The 22,376-nt window shown below is 40.1% G+C and overlaps 1 protein-coding gene across 1 annotated transcript; it reads right to left on the reverse strand.

The window, feature by feature from the left end:
• Positions 1-1,488: 1,488 nt before the first annotated feature.
• Positions 1,489-15,622, reverse strand: sptlc2b (serine palmitoyltransferase, long chain base subunit 2b). The gene is made up of 12 exons (XM_029496360.1): positions 15,387-15,622; positions 12,800-12,994; positions 12,303-12,457; positions 11,412-11,560; positions 10,807-10,931; positions 9,505-9,598; positions 8,826-8,931; positions 7,234-7,453; positions 6,605-6,731; positions 4,026-4,161; positions 3,665-3,794; positions 1,489-2,330 (listed from the first exon to the last, which is right to left on the reverse strand). Exons 1-12 carry the CDS (start codon positions 15,528-15,530, stop codon positions 2,217-2,219), a joined length of 1,695 nt encoding a protein of 564 aa, XP_029352220.1. The 5' UTR covers positions 15,531-15,622; the 3' UTR covers positions 1,489-2,216.
• Positions 15,623-22,376: the final 6,754 nt, after the last annotated feature.

Here is a 22,376-nt window from a genome sequence, read left to right on the forward strand (position 1 = left end):
TTTGGACTTTAATTCCGCAGTTTCAGTGAGGGGAACCTGGCTGAAATAAACCGTTAAGTTGCTGTTGGCAATTAAATTTTTGCCTCCATAAACAGAAATGCAGAAACTTAATGTACTGCATGACGCTTGAGAGGGACCTCTGACAAGAAGAAATTCTTTATGTCAGAACACATTTCTGAAGAGTGCAATTCCAGATCATAGTCATGTGTTCCACCGTTCATATTACATTTATTAAAAGCAAATGCATCACTGAGTTGTTATTCAAGACATTTTCTGTGAGAAAAAAAAAAAAAAAAAAACTATATTGGAATGACTCACACAAAAATGCAACTAATGTTTAAAGGATTTACAGTTAAAAGAGACCCCAAGCCTTGGCATGCTATGCTAAAATGCCATAAACATCAACAAAAGCACCGCTAAACTTGTGTCAGCTTGATTCACTTTGATGAACGTGTGTAGGAATGGTCATGTTGCCAAATAATTGCCAGCTTTCAGACTGGCCACACTGACACACCCTCCAATTCACATCGAGAACATAAACACACATGAAGACAACATTTGATGGTGACATGTATGCCATGTCAGGGGCCACCTCAAACAGGCAAAAAAAAAAAAAAACAAAAAACAAAAAACAAAAACAGACAAAACATTCAAGTGAACAAACACTGGACAATGAAAGCAGGTTGATATGGAATGTCATTCCAGCGGATGATCACAGCTAAATTACGAGGAGAAAGAAAAATATATATATATATCTGAAGCACATCTAAACAAATCTTGAATGTTTCAGTGACTACGTCATCGGTGCATTTACAATGCCTGTCAGTAGTGCCGCACTGAAGTTAAGCCGTGTAAGTAGTCAGTTAAAACGCCTACCTTCCTCCGGTACATATTTGCAGCTGCCTTTCATGTAGATTTTTGACAAACATAAAATAGCTGAAAAAATGACAAATAAATTAAAGCCGCCTGTACATCAGATACACCGTCATACATACAGACTCCTGTTACAGCGTGTCATCGTGCCTACAGAGGGATGTCGACGCTGAAACACATGAAAGCACTTAAGTGAGAATGATTGAGGAAAAAAAAAAAAAAATTATAATAATCACACATGTAGCTCATTAGCTTATAGAAATGTTAAAGACACTGGGCTGAAAATTTTGAGTGCAGGTGTAAACAGTAAATAAGGCTGAAAAATATTTCTAGAAAATAAGCAGTAAAAAATATTCCTTAGTCTCGCTCCCTGGGAATCTTTCCCTGTTCATTTTTTTTTCCATTTGGAACATCTGCTTTGCATTTTAAGAGAAAAGGTAGAAAACATATCTATACATATATGTGTGTGTGTGTATGTATATGTATATATGTATGTATATATGTGTGTATATATATATATATATATATATATATATATATATATATATATATATATATATATATATATATATATATATATATATATATATATATATATATATATATATATCCTTTAGTAAGGGAAAGAACACAATATTCTCTACTCTCTGTTCAAGTAAAAGTGATTAGGAATAAAGCCATCAGATAAATACGTAGGGAGAACACATTTTTATGTTACTCCTGTGAAATAATGTATCTCTCTTTGAGTTTTGGGATGCCACCCTAAGGTAGTTTTACCAACTTTGGGATAAATAATATTTACATATATAATTTTTTTCCCTTTTGAGTGTATCATAGCAAGAGCTATGATCAGATGTTTTTCTCCAAGAACATGAGAATGAACTCGTGGCAAAAATCTGTCTACTTTGCTCGAGGCTGTTTTACAAAGAAACTCCACGTTGTTGTTGTTGTTATTATTGCACAAATAAGATACACATTTAATGTGCACACAGGAATAACACCTGACATTACACCAATGTAGTCACAATAGGCTAGGGCAAACTGAAAGGCTGTGAACGTGAAACAATGGACACAAAGACATGGGTGATTTTGGTCCTCCACTGTTATGGGCAAAGAAACTGGACAGATCACAGACAGCACACAGGCTATTAAGTGATGCTTAATGTGTGCAGGTTTTGAAACAGGGTGGACTGGGGTGAAGACTTTGGTTCTGGTTAATTCTTGGGAGTCTGATGCCACGAGCTATGAATACGTGGGGGATGAGTCTGCCTCAGAGGAAAATCAGGCAAGCAGAGGTAAAATACAGGAGGGAAAGTGAATTGAGGAGGAGGAGACGATGCGGTTCAATTCTGCAGCAGGCTCTCCTCAGATATCCATCCCAGAGAGGGAAGCTGCTGTACACGCCTGGAGTATTTCAGCTGTAGTAGGTCGCCCACATTACTGATGGCCTCCAATGCCTGGAATCAGAATAGAAGGAATGCTATTAATCTGAATTCAAAGATATATTACTTACATCAATCAAAATCAGTGAGGATCATGAGATAGCCAAGCCAGACAATAAAAAAAAAAAAAAAGACATCTTGAATAGAGATTTCTTTTGTAGTTGAGAAATTAAGTGATAAACCTGAAATAACACTTGGTCTTTAACCATTCAACATGTCAGAGAAGTGAAGGAGAGGAGGGCTTTGAAAGCAAAAGGTGAACAGACGGCTCCTTGCAAATAAACCACAACTGAATAGAATCTCCTCCACTTCTTTCCACAAGAGACTGTATCAGCATTGCAACACCGCAGGACACCTGGAAACAATTTACCTTCCTGCTGACCTTTTTTCTGATTCAGTGGTTTGAGAAATAGCGAGAGCTGGCTTTTCCAAAGACGGAAAAAGCGGCTCCTCGAAGTGCTCTACAAAGACAGGCTGATGCCCTTTAAATGGACTATTACAAACGGTGTTGACATGCTCCTCAGTAAGATGAATGAAGTGTCTTTGGAGAGACAGGGCAGCTCAAATAAAAGTCTCTGTCTGAGCCACACTATAATACTCAGAGACAACTTGGCCTTCCAAGTTTATTCATAATAAAGGACATATTGGGAGCCTATATTATTCAACAGAGCCTCACACTCTCACAAAGCTGTCAGTCAGCAGCCAGACACGCAGATCTGGTTGATTAACAGCTGAGAAAGGCTTACTGAGTGCTTGGATTGCCGATCACTCATGACTCCAAACAAACTTTTATATCATGTTGAGGATAAATTAAGTCTTCAGCAATAAACATCTGTATCAAAATTTTCTCAACTGAATCCAGCAGTGGAGAACAGAGACTTTGAGACTCTTTACATCTTAGATGATAAATGTGGCTGTTGTAGTGTGCAAGTGGCCGTGCTCATTAATTACACTGTTTTGGTGCATGTTTTTGTTTCTTAATCAAAAACACAATTAAAAAGAAATTTTAAAAAAGTAACAAGTTGAATTTGATTTTCAAGCTAACTTAGTTTCCATGCCTATAAAAGCTGCTCTGTTTCTCCTCAAAGTGGAAACTAGCCACACACCAGTTCAGAGTAAAGGATCTTTTTTTGCCAGGACATCTGAGAAAGACTTACGGTAATAGAAAGTGAAGGAAGAAAAACAAAGGAGCTGCTACTGATGTAACCCCTCATTAGTTACAAGCTGGGTTTTTGGAGTACCGATTTACAAAAAAAAAATTAAAAAATAAAAAAAATAAAGCATTTGCCGATACGTAATATCTAAATTACAAATTCATAAACTCTTACTGGACTTATTGGAAGACTTACTGTGTCAAGCATCTCTCTGGTATGAGCAGCTGAAATGCAAAAACGTGCCCGCGACTCGATGATGGGTGTCGCCGGAAAGCCAACCACCACAGTGCCAATGTTCCTCTTTAACATCTCCCGACCAAATGCCCTGAAAAGCAATGACTATGTTAGTTGCAAGTCAACGCTTGGCAAGTCTAACTTACAGTTTTCGCCATAGCCATCACCACATCCTGAAGATGCTCTCTTTCATGTGTGCAACTGAAATTTTGAACAGCTTTCCACATGATAAGTGAGATTCTATTCTATTCTATCAGCCACTATACTTATCCTTCATGTTTATATGCTTTGATTTTATACTCAATAATACGAGAAGACATACCCGATTTTGGCAGGCATGTAAAGCATCATTGGTACCACAGGTGAGTCGTCATTGCCGTAGATGATGAAGCCCATGTCGTGGAGTTTCCTGCGGAAATAGGTTGTGTTTTCTGATAGCTGTCTGACGCGATCAGCACCTGGAAAACACAGATAAACATAGTGTGAAATTTTAACTCACAGACATAAGGTTTTTTTCCTGTGTGAAATGACTATGGATACTAATACGTCCCCTAAAGGGACAGGTTAGGCTCCCTGTATAACTGAAGCTATACACACCCCAATCAAACTGTAGGAAAACCCAGTCAACTGATTTAGTCACAATACTTAAATCATAACATGATCAGATATTGTCTCATTAGCTGAGAGAGTCTGCACACACTTTTTTTGACTGACATTCTCATCATTCTCCTCACTGCACCTGTGCAGGATGGGATCAGTACACTTCTGGGATTGCCACATGATGTCTGGTGAGCTCTCTCAATTCCAGGAGAGCTCTAATTGACCAGAAAGAAAACTCCTGTGGTAGCATGGAGATCCTTTAAACCACAGCTTCGCCAAGTTTCACTTCCAGTTCCTCTTCAGTGGCTGGGTCAAGGTAACAGCAGGGAATTTAGCACACTTCACCACCATTCATGATTCCTGTATTCCTCTGCAAATCTGAATATCATTTTACAGCACAAGTCCAAATTTGTGTATGTAAATTGATCTAAGATGGAGGAAGAAGTCAGCATTAATTAACCAAGTCAGAAAATCCATCCATCGGATAAAATGTAAAATGCTTCTCCCTCTTTAATATCATTTTACACATGTTTGGACACATCAGCACAACTGCTTTGAAAGATAACAAGAATTCTTCAAGTCTAAGGTCAAAATCCTCCGGCTACATAGACATCAATCCTCATGTGTCAGTCTGATGTACAGTGCGGATTTACTCGCAGAGAACACGGGCCGAGACTCAGCAGACAGCATCTCAAATAAACAAATAACCTTATGGCACAAAGTGCCAACAGCAACACACATCTGCTGCCTTTACTGAATAACTGAGCAAAAGCATTGTGGCTTCAAAGCAGCCCTGAGAGATAACAAAGTCTGACATTATATTTATCCAGACATCTTTTTTTTTTCCAAAGACAAAGAATCCAAAGATATTCTCAGCACTGCGTGATCTATTGGCAGAAAACAGTAGTATATGAGATCAGATATTTTGTGTTCCAAATACTTTAGCATTCTTTTGCAATTGAAAAGAGCTTTGCCTGTCTTGTAGCCTTGTGTACCATCCACATATCTGATTGATTTAAGCGTCAAACAGCAAATGTCCACATTTTGATGTAGGCTGGTGCTGGGAGACATGAGCAGCCGTCCTTAGCAACTTGAATGCATCAACAAACTGTTAGCAGGCAGCTCAACTGTCACTTCAATTTCATGTCAGTGTCTGGATCTTCAAAGGCTTGAATTTCAAACAGTGACAGGGCTGCAACCAATCAGACTGTCATTGTTAGTCTTCTATGGGGAAAACATGTCAAGCCAGGATATGTTGCAAGGTCAGCTAGTCTGGACTTCTCTTCTCAGAAACAGTTTGGAGAAAGAGCTGATGACATTGTGGAAAGGCCACTCTATATGGGATACACTAATTGTTTATTCCTGTTCTTAATGATTGAATGACTGCGGAGCAAGGTAATCTGATCTTATATCAGCATTTAAAGGGGGGCTGCATCAATCAGGCACCATAAAAACTAAAGAGGTGCCGCCCTGAAAGAAAAACAAGCCTTGGTAATCTGTTTGTGTATTTAGGATACGAGTCCAACAGAGTTTGATCTGCACAGATCTTTGGCCCTTTGCACCATGCTGCTTTGTACCCAGCATGAAGGCAAAGCAGCACGGCAATACAATGAAACACACATCTGAAAGCCATAAAGGGAGATGGTAGAGGAGTCAGCATACCACCAATTCAACCTTCTTTTAGACTGGCTCAAACCAGAGAAAAGAAAGGAGTAGTTCACCTATCAGTTCCCTAAAAAAATAAAAATAAATAAATATAAAATCCACCTCCTGAAAGATGAAGACAGGAGGAAACTGCTGCAAAGGACTAAAGGTGGATCTTCAAATATATAAAACCACACACAGACGCCCAACTACGTAGTAGGGTTTATCTTACCATCTGACTGGTTAGTGGGGGGGAAAAAGGGAACTGTGACATTAAACTAATTTTCAAGATAAAAGACATACTGGAGTTAAACCACCATTTAACTCTCAGCCAACACAATGAGATCCTCATTTGTGACATAAAAAAAAACAAAAACAAATAAAAAACAAAACTGCTAGAGGTCTACATATGCCATCTAAAATGATAAAACTGTGAAAAACCTTTATTAAGGCTAATTAATGGTAAATTATGATCATACTGCCATTGATACTGGCCTTTATCACTACTCTGGGAAGGGAAACAGGAATACAGAGTATGAGTCGAGGTACAAATGCTTGCAAAGATGATGGGAGTTAAAAGCAAAGACTATACTGCCATCTTGTGGCATTGCCCAATACCACCATGCAGTACAAGTAGTATCTTGCTCCTGCCCGTACCAAGTGTGGTCCCATCCTCTCCCATGATGATCTTCATAGAAGTGATTATCTGTTGAGCCACAGGGGAGGACATGGAGGTGGCATACAGGGCACTGTGAGAGTGGTGTCGCAGATAGTCGATCAACTCCTGTAAGAGAAATTAAATTCGAAGTTAAAACGTTTGTTTTCCAGTATCAATGGGAATCTATTTAATTTGGTTAGTTCACAAACACAGAAGACAGTTTCATGAGACACTACGAAATAACGTTTTGAGAGAAGAAACAAAGACAGTTCTGGAAATTATGAGATAAGTAATTATATTTTTTTAATAATCAAATTATTGTTTACAACCTTCTGACCTTTTATTCATATTTAAATTATTTCCTATGATGCAGATAATGCAATCTGTTGCTACTCTGACTGAAAATGTAAGTTTATACTGAATCAAATCCTTTTCAGAAAAAGGGCAAACTAAACCTCCCATGGTTGACTAACACCAAAACTTAATGACACACATTGTGCTGGGTTTCAGCAGTCTGGGAAATTACTCTTTGTAATCACTCCAGCTAGTATTTCCATTACAACAGACAAGGCTTCATATTTCACTGTCTGATGTCAACTTAATTTTACCTGTACAAGGGTTCACCAACCTTTTTGCCTCCAATATATCCCCCGGCAGCGCCAAAGCTTTTTGTGAATGTTCCCATCATGATGTCAACATCTTTGGGATCCAGGCCAAAGTAGTCCACCACTCCCCTACCATTAGGCCCAAGGGCCCCGATACTGTGGGCCTCATCCAGGTACAGATAGGCCTTGTAACGTTTCTTCAAAGCAATGACCTCTGGTAGACGTACTATGGATCCCTCCATACTTCAGGGAGAACAAAGAGAATGATGTCAAAATACAAAGTCCCACATGTGCAGCAACATCAAAATTGGTTCTGACTACGTTATTTTTTATTTGCATAGAATGTTTTAGATTCTAATTTTTTTATTTAACTAAGCAGTTTCAGGACAAGTCTGACTGATTCAGACCTAAGCTACACTGTACATCTATGGAGAGACCTCAATGCCTTCCTATCCACTTTGAAGGGGTTCTGTCAGGAACAACTGGATAAATTGCCCAAATCCAGGGCTGACAAAGGGTTTCTACACCGTACCAACTGAAGGGTGTGAATAATTTTATCGATTCCAATGTATGAATAAATATTTTCACTGTTATCATGGATTACTAAGTGTAGACTAATACACAAATTTAAAATTCTATGTACAACATCAGCAAGTGTGTAAAAACTTCCTAAAGCCATAGTATAATACAAAAAGTTGATTTGACTTCTTGACTAGAATACACCAATGGTTCACTAAATGACAACCGCCTGACATCAGAAAGCTTCAGAGTAGCTGAGGGAGCATCTGAGCAGTTGACCTACAGGCAAATGCCGACAACAGTGTGGGTGTTAGTGTGTAAGCACTGTTTATTTTAGCTGTTGAGGTATTTTCTTCAAAAATCTCAGTTGACACAAAACTCCATTACCATTGCATTAGTAAAAGACATTGATTTTGTCAGTACGTTTCACCGAGATCTATATTGATCAGCAGGATTGATGGCCTTTATGATAAGTACACTTCAAAGAATATGGACTGCAATATCTTAAAAGGAGAGTGGGAACACTTCCAATTTACCAATATTTGCTAGGCAAAGAGATCATAGGCAAGAAGATGAAACCTCGAACAACGTGTTAGGTGTTTACATTTTGTATAAATAGCTTCTACAGTATAGTATGTTTAAGTCAGAAGGTGATTGTCACATCAGGAACACTCATTGTAGAGAAAGTATCAACTGCTTTGCATTTTGATGTATAACATATTGTCTTCAAAAAGCAACATTCAGACTACTATACATCATGTAATTGTATTTTCAAAGGTGTTGTCAACTCAAATCTCAAATGTACAGAAAAAATGATAAAGATTAGTGAGTCACCCTGAGAACTGTAGGTGTCAAGTAATAAGAAGTAAACACAATGTAGTGTAATACTGCTGCGGCTGTGGCAAAAAACAAACAAAAAAACTCCTTGGAGAACAATAACAGTAAAAAAAAACAAGTAAAACTTAATTAGCTAAGTTAATGGTTGTGGGCTCTCTGGCTCAGGCAATTTTCATACATATTTTATTTGTGTGTCTGCAAGGGCTAGGATTAGAAATATACAAAAGGATCGCAGAAACACAAAAAGTATTGTGCATACCTGTATATGCCTTCCACCACAATCAGAATTTTCTTCCAGGGACGGTGGGTCCTTGGCTGTCCATGAATGATAGCATCTCTGAGCAGCTTTTCAAGGCTTTGCATGTCTACAGTACAGAAATATATCCAAATAAAGCGCACATTATTAATTTACTTTTTAGATGACAGATATTAAGAAAGCACATTTGTGAGTCAAAGACAGAAGCTAATGATAGATCTTATTCCTCTAAGGCTTGCTTGGGCAACTCAAGATATCTGGTGACATGTATGTGTCTATTTGTCCTCAACCCAAAAATTACACCACATTCACAGCTACTATTATATGATTCAAAACACTAAATGGCAAAAAGACAAAGCTCCAGTGCTTCAATCAGAATCATAAATATATTATTAATGCCTGAAGGGAAATCCTGTGCATCTGAATTGAGGTAAAGCTGTTGAAGTAAAGTTTAGTGAACAATCGCAGTAAAGACTATTTGCATAGAATGAAGTAACAGAATAAACACAGCTATCTTAAATGTATTTACTTTCCTGTTGTTTAAAGCAAATAGCATTATTTGCATTCGAAGTGTTGAAGCGACAATTTTAGCCACTAATGTCTGTTGTGCTAGTGAATGTTTGGGTGTATTCCAGGTCACAATTCATTCTAATTGTTCTGCTTGTTGTAGGAAGTCACCTACTATTGTGTTTGAAGACCCGAATTGTGGAACCAGAGAGGCGGGCTCCTAACACCAACGATGCATGATTCAGCTCGTCACTCAAGATAAGACAACCCTGAACCAGGAAAAGAGAGAGAAAATTAAATTTTTTTTAAATTAACATTGCAGAGGTTGGATTTTTTTTTTAATCTGATTTCTACGTTGGACGAGTGGCAATCTCTAATCAGACAAAGTCAAATACTATTCCTTCTTTTAGCTTCACTTGCACAATCAAACATTGATTTGATGATCAATAACTTTCAGTTACAGACTGAAATGAAGTCTCTATAACATGCGCAGGTTGGCCAATGAGCCAGGTTCTAATGCTATGCTCAACATTTGATACATTAAGAAATTAATGAGCCTAAATTACAAGATTGATTTTTTATTAAATTGTGACGTGAAAGTTACGAGTGAAAGTCTTACAAAAATTCTGACAAACATGCGGCATCACATGTGATGACATAGACATAGACGTAGTACATGAGGTGTTATGGATTGTAAGTACCAAAACGTGCGCATAGATTATGGAAACACTAGTGATGAAAATAAATAAATAAAGCAAACAGTATATTAAATGCTTAATACTAATAGAATGGAAAGGTATAAAAACTTCCATTCCATCATGACACATCCAAACATTCACAGTAAACATAGTTTCCTCTGGTCAATGATAAATGAGCTTGTTACACAACACACAATTACTCCATGACATAAGAGTGGGAGTTGGCAGAAAGGTGACAAGTACAGTTAAAAATTTATGAACCCCTCGTGACAAAGGCAGTGCCTCAGATCTTTACTGTCTAGCTGTGTTTTTTCTTTATCCATTTGCAATTTTTGTTTTTCACTTATGTGGCCATCTTTGACTCACAAGGTACACACATCTTTCAGCTCAGGCCGCTGCTTCCTCTTCAAGTATCATTGTGTATGGAAGGAAAGCGCACATAGAGAACAAATAAGGACTGGTCTGTGCGATTTGTTAGAACAACAATGACTCGGACAGGCTAAATGTCAATCTCAGACCTTTAGCATTCACACTGTTTTTGAAAGCCCTGGCTGGAAACTAATTTGTTGTTGAACAGTCTGCACTTCACACAGTATTTTTACTTCGCACAGGAAGCAGTTTTTTTCCTAACCAGTAAAGTTTACAATTACTGTTACACTGTAAGTACAAGGCCACTAAAACCAGAAAGATGGAAAAATATTATAAAGCAATCAAGTCAAGAACAATAGGCTGCTAGGACGAGCAAAAAAAAGGAAAGGATAGTGAATACAATTTCATACCTTCCCAGTGAGAGCAGGAATGTTCATGGAGTTGGTTGCAAAGCCCATGCCAAAAGCCATGGATGACTCAACACCTAGGAACCTAGCAACCAATTGCTCAAGTTCCTCATGGATGTCCAGATTCCCTGGAAATCACAATATCTCCTTTTATGACAATTGCCAATTAGTGCACTGTACCCTGTGCAGTCGTGCTATGACAAACATTTCATTCGCATTTGTTTTTCCAATAACTATTCAACAACACCAAATACACTGCAAACTCCAGCTTTTCTTTTGCTAAAGATAGAACAATTTACAGTGACATACAAATCGATAGTTGCTCATGTCAGCATGAAGCTGCTGCAAATTGAAAAAGCACTGAAAAGGGTTCTGAGTTTTCCCAATGTGTTATTGTATTTCAAACTCAATCTTCAGTTTTCAAATCCACTTCAGCCTGCATTATATAAGAGTGAGCGCCGACATGAATCTATCAGGTAAGATTCTTCGGGATCTAATTTGATCCATCATGAGGTGAGTTTCTTTTTTATAAAGCGAATGCACTCTGATTATTATGGTGGCATCTTTTGATCCAAATCTTGTTAAAGAGACCCCATTTTGACTCTTACCGATCTCACAGCGTGTGCTGCCCACACCAGCTCCATATTTTTGTGTGGCTTCAATGGCAGCATCGGCACAAGCTCCAGAGTTCTCAGCAAAGCCAAGGTAGTTGTATGAGCCCATGTTGATGACATCTTTCACCACTTTTCCTGTGTGCCTGCAAAAGACAGTTTCAGACACCGAATTTGTACATTGACTCTGGGTTGGTAGAAAAAAATATGTTTAGCATGGCGATCTTGCTGAAACTGGTTGCTTGGGAACAGTTTCCTGTTCAGTGTTTGGCTTCTAACTGCCACAGTTATCAAAGACCGTGATATTATAGAATAGTTTATCGTCCCAAGGAAACTGAGCTAGAAAAGACAAGAAGTGATCAAGACTGTGCACATAATATACATGCCAGAGTGTCTCATTACAGGCTACATCTATTAGTGCTGTTAATACCCAGAGATTGAAATTTTTGACTACATCACTCTATATTTGTCTTAAACACCACAGGACTTAAGCAGTTCTTGCTGATACTGAAAGAGAAAAGGTATTCTCAATATCCTTAGTGTTACAGAAGGGATGAAACTGAGACAAGTAAATCATATATGCACCATTTATTTAAAAATTGAGCTGCCTCAGCTGTATTAAGATTAATTATACTATTACAACCACTGTCATTTGTAGAGGTGTACATTTCAGGCTGCTTTGTTAGTGGATAGAGTTTCTTTTCAGTGCTATGTGATAGACAGTTGGTCTTTCATTCACATAGCCCACTGGACCAGGGCTTATGTCACACTTAGCAGAAATACAAGGGGAGGGAAAAATCTTTCTGGTCAGCACCTTGGTTCTAAATTAAGGCTATGCATATAAAGACATGGAACAACATAATCGAAAGCCAAATCACATTGACTTACTCAAAGGTCCAATTGTAGTCAGGGGAAACTCTCTCCACAAGGTCCATCTTGGCACCAGGGACACTACAGATGGGTCGGTTCCAATTGTCTCGGATTCTCATGTATAAGTTCCTGGTGTAAAAGTTCTCAAAGTCCTGATAGAGTGGCACAAAATCCTGAAAGGAAAATGGGAAATGGAGATTAAAAAAAATTAAAAATTCACTCACTAATAAAAGAAAGGAAACTTGGAGTTGTGTTGGCAAAAATCACCCAGCCGAGTGACAACAGGAAACAGTATATAATTAGGAAGAGGAATTAGGATAATTAGGAGCCCAAAGGCAACGCAATTCAAGCCTCAGAACCATATGAAACTTGTTTTAATAAAAAAATTCTACTGACTGGTACTTACAAAGGGAAAGTTTTCAAAGGGACTGGTCTGAATAAGGCAATGGCTGAATGGCTTTAAAGTTTTAATTGTTTTTTTAATTCAAAAAGTTTGAGTGCAAATATTAACCTACCTTCTGCTCTTCTCTCTCACGGGCCACATGACACTTCTCGATGTTCCAGTGGCGCAGGAAGTCTCGGAGGTAGCCAAATATGGTGAGGATGCCATAGCCCATGTAAGTGAGCACCGCCACTAGTAGAGGGGTCTCCTCAAACGACTCCACAAAAGGCTTCTTGTATAGCTTGGGGTTGTGTGTGACATATTGGTTCTGTAGGAGAACAAAGAAAAAGAAAATGTAATTACAAATCACTACAACTTAAAATAATAATTGAAAGTTTAACAATTGTAGCGCAGCTTTTATGACAGTAAAACCTAAGACATGCAAATTTTACAAACAAAGTTCAAAGAACACATTTAGGACCACAATGCTAACAAATCTCATAGCACTTTTTGTTCAAATAGGCTTTCCAACAGGTGGCAGTTTCTTCTACAAACGGTAACAGTTTCTCTTCACTTCAAGTCTGTTTACTTATTAAATCTACTACATTAGGCAATGCAATAATCTGTGATAGAAAGTAGACCAGACCAATCCAATAAATGACAGCAGGTCTGATTTGTTGAAATTGTATTTTTCTTGGGGAAAAAAAAAGCTTTAGAAACCTAATAAAGACTCCATAAGCACACTTATTCACTGAGCCTTTACCATGCCCAGGCCCCCATGGACCAGTGAGCAATAGAATTGCCATCAACCTCGGGTTCTAATTCATTGAGTTTTATGAATAGCAATATTGATCTTGACTTATGGGCTCATACAAATCTGGTGACATGCTGGGGGAACACCACCAAAATTCAAAAAATACGAGCACAATTTCAAGCTCGACTGTGGAGTTGGCTGACTACAAAATCAACACTAAACAAATGAGAGTGGTCACACATTACTGGCTAGAACCTGCAGCTTAGCAACCATAGCTCATGTGACCAGTCATGCTTCTCCAAGAAATACCTCTGAGCCAGGAAACAGGAGAGCACTGTAGTGTGTATGTACATGTGTATCTTCATAGCCAGTCAAAAAAGGTCCCGCTCTGTCTTTATGTTCCAAGAAAATGCTTTGAATGACTTAAAATCCCATAGGCATAGTTTGTGAAAACACATTCAAATCTTCAAGCACACCACTCAAACAGACTGTTACATACTAATGCCAACCTCAGCAGCTAAATCCAATTTTCCTGACGTCATGTTTGCTCAATATTTTATAGTTGTGGACAAACAGACTGAAAATAGGTACGCCTGTGCCACTGCTTTGAAGCTGGCCAGCACATCCAATCTCCCTAGATGAGTACAAAAAACACTCTGGTTATCTGCTTTTTTGCGTGTTTGCTGGGCATGATCATATTTCATTGTATAAACACAATGATAAAAGCTTGCATATAGTGGATGACTCACATTAAGCTGAAGATAGAAAGGACCAGCAAACAATTTGTTGAGCCAGGGCATGGCTCATTTGTACTAAGCGATCATTGACACTATGATCCCAACTCAAAGCTTTCAGCAAAATAGTTTATTCCTTTCTGCTCGGACAAAAAAAACTGATTTTCCTGCTAATTCTGATAGTATATGATGAGTAATACAGTCTATGGCTATTCCAACTTCTTGGAGGATGAAGAGAGGAAATCTAATTGGTATGACAGTCACAGCATCTGGACCTAATAGTATAAATACAATATCTGTTGAAATGAGAAGGCTTGCAGCTGAATGCTGAAAGCCTTGAATGTGATGCCCTCAAGCATTACTTTAACTTTCAGCACACTCGGGTACACATTGCTTTTTAGATTTCTCCTCTGTCCTGGGCCTAACGTGAAGAAAAACAAAAGGCATGTGTGTAGCCCACCTCCACCACAACACACACATTCAGACAGTGTTTTCTGTGCTTTTCATTCCACCCCAGGAGGGACCACACCCTTCATGGCCTGGAGACATTCCTCTCCTGCGACAGGATCATGTGGAAGCAGGCCTGCCCTGCTTTTCTCAGGAGACAGACAGACAGACAGACAGACAGACAACAACACTACACTACCACCCCTGTCCTCTTCATCAGTGTAAACAGAAACCAGTCCACCTTCACCCACACACCAACACAAACACACACTCAGCAGCAAGGAAACAACAGGGTGTAAGGTTACAAAAACTCACCACTACAACCCCCCCTGATCAGGTGGCACGTACCACCAAACAAGCTGAAAAATGCACGTTTGAGTTTAAACCTTAATGGGATCAACAATGCAAATAATCGAACATTTCCTGAAACTGGGTGAAGATTGCAAAAGTTAACAATAAAGTCAGCTGGTCTAAAACACCCGGGCACACCAAACGCTGAGCTAAGACACTGAGAGGAGTCGTTCAGGCGGAATAGCGCTAACTAATGACATTAATGTTGCACAATTTACAGCAGATGACGCTAGCTGTCGTCACATGCCCTAACTAACGCTTCACCCCCCGGCCAATGAAACCAAGTCAAACACAAGCGCTTCGAGCCCGGATACGAATGCTTCTAAATAAATAAATAAATGAGTAACCCATGAGCTCCCACTCTCTCCTGTACTTCACACAGCGGTTCTTGCTGACGGCCCTCCCCCGCCGAGCAGTTGACGGTTGGGCCTCACCTTCTCCCCGGGGCGGCGGTACTTGTGCGGCTGTTGAAACAGACAGTGGTTCTTCACGAGGCCTTTTTTACTCGGTTTTCTCCCATTAGACGTCCGGTGACACGCGTCTCCGTTCAGCAGCTTGTTCGCGGAGCTTTCCGTCATCCTCGTCGGCCAGCAGCGACTGCAAAACACTTCACAACTTGCGCGGCGGTGGCGGAGAAGTCACGTACGAGATTGAGGAAGGAGACGGACCGAACGCCCATTCCGCTCTGTGGCAGCACGAGCCTCCCGGAAAGACCCGCCCCCAGGCCGTCTCATCTCCCAATGGCGTTTCTTCACACCAAAGATCGTCTATGTGAGGACAAATGATAACTATGATTGGAGTTGTCCATATCTTTGAGCACGGTCAGAGAGTTTTCGTTGCGTGACCATTTTGTTAGCATCCCACGGGGTTTTTAACAACTCAAGATTCTCATTCCACATTTACAGCCATATTGCCAGTCTGATGTTTCTCGTGTAAAGATGAAGCATTATGTCCCCTGCATTAAGCAACAAAGGGAGGCGTCCTAAGGAGCTGTGAATGGACGAATAAATGACTATGTTAGTAAAAGTTACTATTGGGACAGTGTGATGTCTCTTTCCCACTTGTCTCTCTTTGCTAGACGTCACCCTCTCTTCAGCGTGGGACGGCCTTCAGCCCCGCCCATGGAAATAACCTACAATAACCTTTGCCGAGGCGTCAGCTGAAAACATCTTTCCAATGACGTTGTTGACTTACCTGAGAGGATGCTAAACAATGTTCAAGGCTTACTCAAGGCGACTCCCTGAGATAAAAAAGGCATAGCAGGGGGGCGCTCCAGGGCTCCACTGCACAATCACTGAGGTGAATCAGAGCATATCAGATGGGTCAAAGTCCACTCTGAGGTTTCGTGAAATCTTGTCTTTCTGTGGCTGTTAGAGCTGCCCACTAACCTAAAACAAACTGATGATGTGACTGATTATCCTATGGCCTTGGTGACATCAGACATCTGACCCTCTGTAGGTTTTTAAACAACCTAACCCTCCTCCTCCTCTGGCATTTGAAAGATGCTTAAACCTCAGACATACTGAAGAAAGACAAAATCCCTGAATCATAAAATGATTTTCATATAATGCTGTACCGTATTGCATTTAATCCATTACGACTTGTGTTCCGCCTCCCTCACAGTGTACTACATGACCAGGCGTTTAAGACGCACAGAGAAGAAGACGACTATGGAGATGTGGTATTGAAACAATAGGAGAGCTTCCTGGAGTCACAGCCAGGGTTTTGCAGTTGACCATCAAGCTGTTCTTCCTGTTTCTTTCCTCTTTGGTAAATATGGTCTGGTAGAACATGCCAGTCTGCACAGGTCCTGCCTCATATGCATGTGTGGCTGCTTGTATAATGCTGCGCCTGTAAGGTGAACAGAACCATGTCCATTTCTGCCCTGTGCCGTGTACATGTCTTTTTTGAGGATTATTTTCAAGTGGAACTAAATCCAACAGCAACAAGCCACTCCTACTATCATCCTCCTAGATGGCACTGTTGGGCTACACAAAGGCTGAGCCTTGCTTGTTGACAGAGCCACAATCAGGTGTTATGCTGTCGCCGTGGGTTGTAGTTCAGTGTTTGATGGCAGTGATGTGATGCCCAATGTTTCGAGGGTGTGACATCCATGATTAAGACGCTAATGATAACATCTGATGATTTGATTCTCTAATTGGTTTTTCTCAGGCTTTAACTTTTGTTTCCTCTCAAGGTTGTAACCTTGAGTGTGGAATAATGGAACATTAGTTGTGTCAGTTCTTGCCATTGTGCACAAAGGCAGTTAAGCTCCCATCCATTCAGAACCTGATGAAGTTGATAAGCATCCAGCGTTAATAGGATCAGAAGCAGGGTTAAAAAGAAAGAGGATCCGCTGTCATTGATAAGGGCACTGCAAGGAGCTTTAATTGTGATTGCAGTCCATTCTGATGAGACAGTGGAAACGGTGAATTAGAAAATTTGAAAGATCTATTCTTGCTGTGCTCTCTAAAACCTGCTGGCTGCAATTATGTTTTTATCCACAACGGCCATATGCAATAATAATCCAACACAATGGCAGCTGGACTTATTGTGTACAGGCTAAACACCAACAATGCTTTGATGTCAATGTCATTTCTCAGATAATCTTCACAACATAATTTTCATTTTCATTTTGCAGCTGCTTCATGCAGTCTGGGCCACAAGTATTTAGACAGATGCACTAATTTTGTCCTCCTGTCTCAATTCATTCAATTGAAATGAAATAATGAGTATAACACTGAAGTACTGAAACTCAGCTTTAATTTGAGAAACAATATAGAAGGAATTGTCTCTGAAAGATGGTCCTTTTTTAAATATCCGGTCCAAAGTTTAGGAGCTTAAAAGTGATTGATAGATTGCTAAAATCTGAGTCTTTGACTCATGGACATTTAGTATATTTGCTGCTGATGCTGTCCCAGAATTTCCCTGCAGGTGACTGCAGCTCTTGCTTGTTGGCGGGGGGGTTTCTACCTTTAGCCTGGTCCTCAGCAGGCAGAGTACAGCTCAGATGGACTGAGATCTGGGAACTGATAAGAAAACATTTAAAGCTATACTCTGGAGGGCTTTCAGGCCTTGCTGTGCAGTCATTAAGGCTTTTTTATGCCCACTCATCCACAAGACTTGTCCTCTTCTATCTGCTGGGTCATTTGCCATTTTTTTGGTTTTCCTATGTGTACCTGTTGTCTTACAAAAAGCATCTCTTTCCTCCTCACATTGACAGACTGTTTGAGACACATGAGCTTTTTGTGCTCAAAAAAATGTTGAAATGGTGCAAAGCTGCCCACGAATAAAACATTTAGTAGTCATATGTCCAATAACTTTTGAACCCTTGCAATTTGGGCACCATGTATTAAAAGTGCTACGTCTCCTACCCAGTTTGTCCTGAAATTATGAAAACCCACTGTTGTGTCTACTCATATATTTAGGGCCTGAGTACTTGACAGTGTGAGAGCCCTATGCAATCCGAAGGGTTTAGTTTTTATTTTTCTGCCAAAACAAGCACCTCTTTGTCAGCACAAAGTCAGCCCCAAAACTCATGAAACCTGATCAGCCCCATTAAGAAAGTCTAGCGTCTGGCTCCAGATTGATATAAATGAATGAAAGTTGCTACACATAGGCTATGTGTCATATTCAGATGAGCAAAAAGTCCTGGGGGATGACAACCTCTCCAACAGGAAGTCAGCCATTTTGATTTAAGTGATGAATAACTTCTGGGTGTTCTCTAGCGCCACATAGTGGACAGTCACAAAACATTTCATGTGTGCGAGGGCCTTTGCTTAAGTTATATTTATTTATACTTCTTATAATCATTTCAAATGAAATGTACCAAAGCATGGAGTTAGAATTACAAAAGAAGTGTGACTATCCAAATGCTGTATCTGTACAATAACAGATGGTGTCAGATGGGGTGTCTATATATCCGTCTTTGACCTATAAACTATCCCCCTATGAGCCCCTCTAGCAACTCAATACCCCTGTGCACATGACCTGGCTGTCTGATCACTGGCATTCACACACGTATAACCATTCATATATATTAATTCTTCCGTTGGTTTGACGATCTATAATAAGCTGTTTTCCGGTATCCTCATTGCATCATAAACTAAATATATTAACTCAATGAATGTGGCTATCTGTACAAATATGACACACCAACATAATGAGAAAAACGTCGTAATTACTGTATCTCCACAGACAACGTTGCATGTCACTGCCATAGTTCATACAGTTTCATTCAAACGACAGATGTTTTCCAAAGATATGTTCCCACTCTCTGTTGCATTTTCCTTGCTTTGATGTCATCTAATGAAATCATCAGGAGAATCAATCTCTCATCCTATTCCCCCAACAACCTATTAAGACCCAGTGCTGAAAGAGAGGAAGTCTAGGCAAGCAGCCTTATTTCATACATTAGTGGCGTCTAAATGTGGTAGATGACAAATGATGAAATCAGAATAGTACACAAGTAACCATATAAATTAGTATAAATGAGCTCGCTCATTGCCAGGAATTACGCTCATGCACGAACAGAGCAATGCCAGTCATATACCAATCAAGGTTCCTTTCCAGCGCTGCTGGATAACTGCAGTCAGCAAATACTGCTTGCAAAAGACAAGTCAAAGGGGGAATAATGGGAACAAGTTGGAGGAAGAGAGACAGCGGAAGATTAGGCAATACTTTCTTAGATCATCAACATGTGAGCAACATATCCAGCTCTGCTCTCTTTCCCTGCTCCTTCGTCAGATGAAGACGTTGGCTGCGGCGTCAATCAGTTTGTGTCACAGCAAATCCCAGAGCAGCTGATGCACACTCCCACCACGCTATAGTGAGCAGGCCTGATTCTGTGAAGACTGCTCTCTGACTGACACAACCATTAAACATCGTTACGCTCGTCTAAATCCCCCCCCCCCCCCCCCCCCCCCGTAATAGATTATCCACAGAGGGAGCCAGAACAGATTCTGCTCTCTGGGACTCAGGTGAGGCAGTCAGGACGGACAGATTGACAGGCAGACCGTTTCCCAGTGAGTAGTAAACTCTGTCTGACACCACACTGCCGGTATAATGATGAGTGAATTTCAGCCTAAATATGTACAGATGAGGAACTAATGATAAGAAAGTGAATGAGTGACAGAGCGAAAGACAGCTCAAGTAGATGTGTGGTCACGGTTAATGTCAGTTTGACGGATTCAATTTGGAGACTTTGTGGCGTTGTGCATTGTATTCACAATATAAATTCCCACTGTGCAGAGTGACAGTGCACATAGAAATAAACTATACAAATGTAAAAAGGCCTCCAGGGAATATGCAGATTGTGATATGTAATAACGTTAGAACTTACTCAGCTGGAACATAATATAGGCCATATTTCTTCATCCTGAAAGCAGAGAATATAATAGGTTGATAATTAATGAACGTTTTATGTATTGAATTGCAAATCAAAGCAGCATTTAATAAATTTTGGGCGCAGAAAAACAAGCAAAGAGTAGCTAATGTGTTAGCACACATGGAGTGACATAAGCATTTACTATGGGTCATGTTTCAGAGGGATTTATACCCTACATTCATTGGTTGTTGTTTGCTTGCTTTTTTTTTTTTTTGCCACTGCTTCATGAATCTGATGGGCATAAATAAATCTATGAGCCATACAAACCAAAACATCAATCTAAAAGATGCTGAGACGCTCCTCAGGGCTGCATAATCATGTTTAATTCTCTTTTGGTAAGTCAAGCACACAACACAAAAATAATGTGAGCTGTTTGATTACTTTACTGTCACCTGTTAACAATTAAGTAATAGAAGCTAGATACGTTTCGCACACTTCGAACATCTGGCCACACCTCAATGTCAGAAATGCTGTGACATCAGTGTCTGCACTGTGGTCACACTGAGGAAGAAACATTTGTGCTCAGGATTGAATTGGTTATTCCTCAGAAATGACTCATCTCTTCATCTGGAAGAAGAACAGTGTTGCTGGCACAGAGGAAATGGGACCATTGTTTTCCTTGGACGTGGGTGTGTTTCTTCAACAAAACAAAAAGATGGCCTTTGTTACCGCCACAGCTTTCAATACTGGAAGAGAAGAACAAATCTCACAGTGTGAGATAAGATCTCTCTGTGGCCACCGTCTTCGACAGGTCAACAGTGGCACTGGAGAAATTTATCACCAAACTTATTGCTTTGCTGCCACTGAGGGGTGGAAGGGGGTAGAAATGTATCACAGAACAAAGTAAGCTGTCCTCCTTCAAGTTTAAAGTGTGTAAAGATGCCCTGCTACAACTCAATATTGTTTATTACATCTGTGTTTGTTTTTTTCTGGTGCAAAGATAAGGAGCTATCCATCATGGCCTCTGCCTGTGACTATTATGGACCCACACAATATGTTTACCGTTTACACCCAACAGCCCACAAAGGCAATGCCAAGCAACCAATTTCCTTGTATCTTCATGAATAAGAATCTCATTTATCTTCCTTTGTGCACATTCATAAAATCAGACAAGTGCTGAGTAGGAACCCATTATGAAGCTGTCCTTAACACTTCAGTGATGGTCCGTGCACAAATGTGCACATGTTCTCTGTTGCTTTAAGAGTTCTTTAATTTTGTGCATTGCCAGGAATCTTTTCCCTGTTCATACATGTGATTTCAAAACCCAACACCAATCGAGCCACCCATGAGTCAGTTACTCTGACCTGGTAGAGGTCAGATCGATTTCTTCCCGCTCACACTCACTGCAGGCCCTTACAACGAGCGCCTGCTGTCCGTAAAGGACCTCACACAGGCAGCAGGGTGACTTTCCATTCATTCAACATTTATTTTCGCGCAGGCAGGGCTGGGATACACATGTACACCTCAGCGCGCTCCCCTTCACATTACCATATACCAGGCATTTTAAAAGTACAGACAAATAAAGACAAAAAAAAAAAAGGCAGAGTTTAACAGCAGATACACCGCTCAACATGATAAATGTCAGTCCAGGTCAGGTGTTAAATGACATCATAGTCTCTCCGAGGACTGAGCCATGGTTCTGTTATGTTCATCCTGTGTCTCCCTAGGTGCAGAGGGGAGAGGGACAAATCAGGCCCACCCCACCCCTCCACCCTGATAAGGAATGAGATGACTGCTGAGCATGTCAGCTCCTCTCCACATGAGTATAGGTCAGTGTTAAATCGCATCAGAGCCACTTAATGTAATTGAGAGAGGGTTTAATATGTTCTTGTTCTGCTTCCAGAGATGCGGAGAGGAGGCAGAGTGAAGCTGGACGGACCCAATTGGTTGTGAGAAAAAGAAATGTAAAGCCATCATTTGTAAGATTTCACTACTTTAAACCTAAAGCGTTTATTTTCATTGGTTCATCTTTACACTTAGCGCAGGCAGCAGTCAATCACAACCCCAATGGATTTAAATGATGCGCTTAGAGTTTAAA

Source organism: Echeneis naucrates, chromosome 24, assembly GCF_900963305.1.
Source record: "Echeneis naucrates chromosome 24, fEcheNa1.1, whole genome shotgun sequence".
Classification (NCBI taxonomy): Eukaryota; Metazoa; Chordata; class Actinopteri; order Carangiformes; family Echeneidae; genus Echeneis; species Echeneis naucrates.

Coding starts and splice junctions, on each gene's coding strand:
- sptlc2b (XM_029496360.1), bottom strand. CDS start 15,530: ATGACGGAAAGCTCCGCGAACAAGCTGCTGAACGGAGACGCGTGTCAC. Junction 7,454..8,825: donor GTGGTGGAAGGCATATACAG/GTATGCACAATA, acceptor TTCTCCCTGAAG/TATGGAGGGATCCATAGTAC. Junction 4,162..6,604: donor AGAGGATGGGACCACACTTG/GTACGGGCAGGA, acceptor TGTGTTTTCCAG/GTGCTGATCGCGTCAGACAG.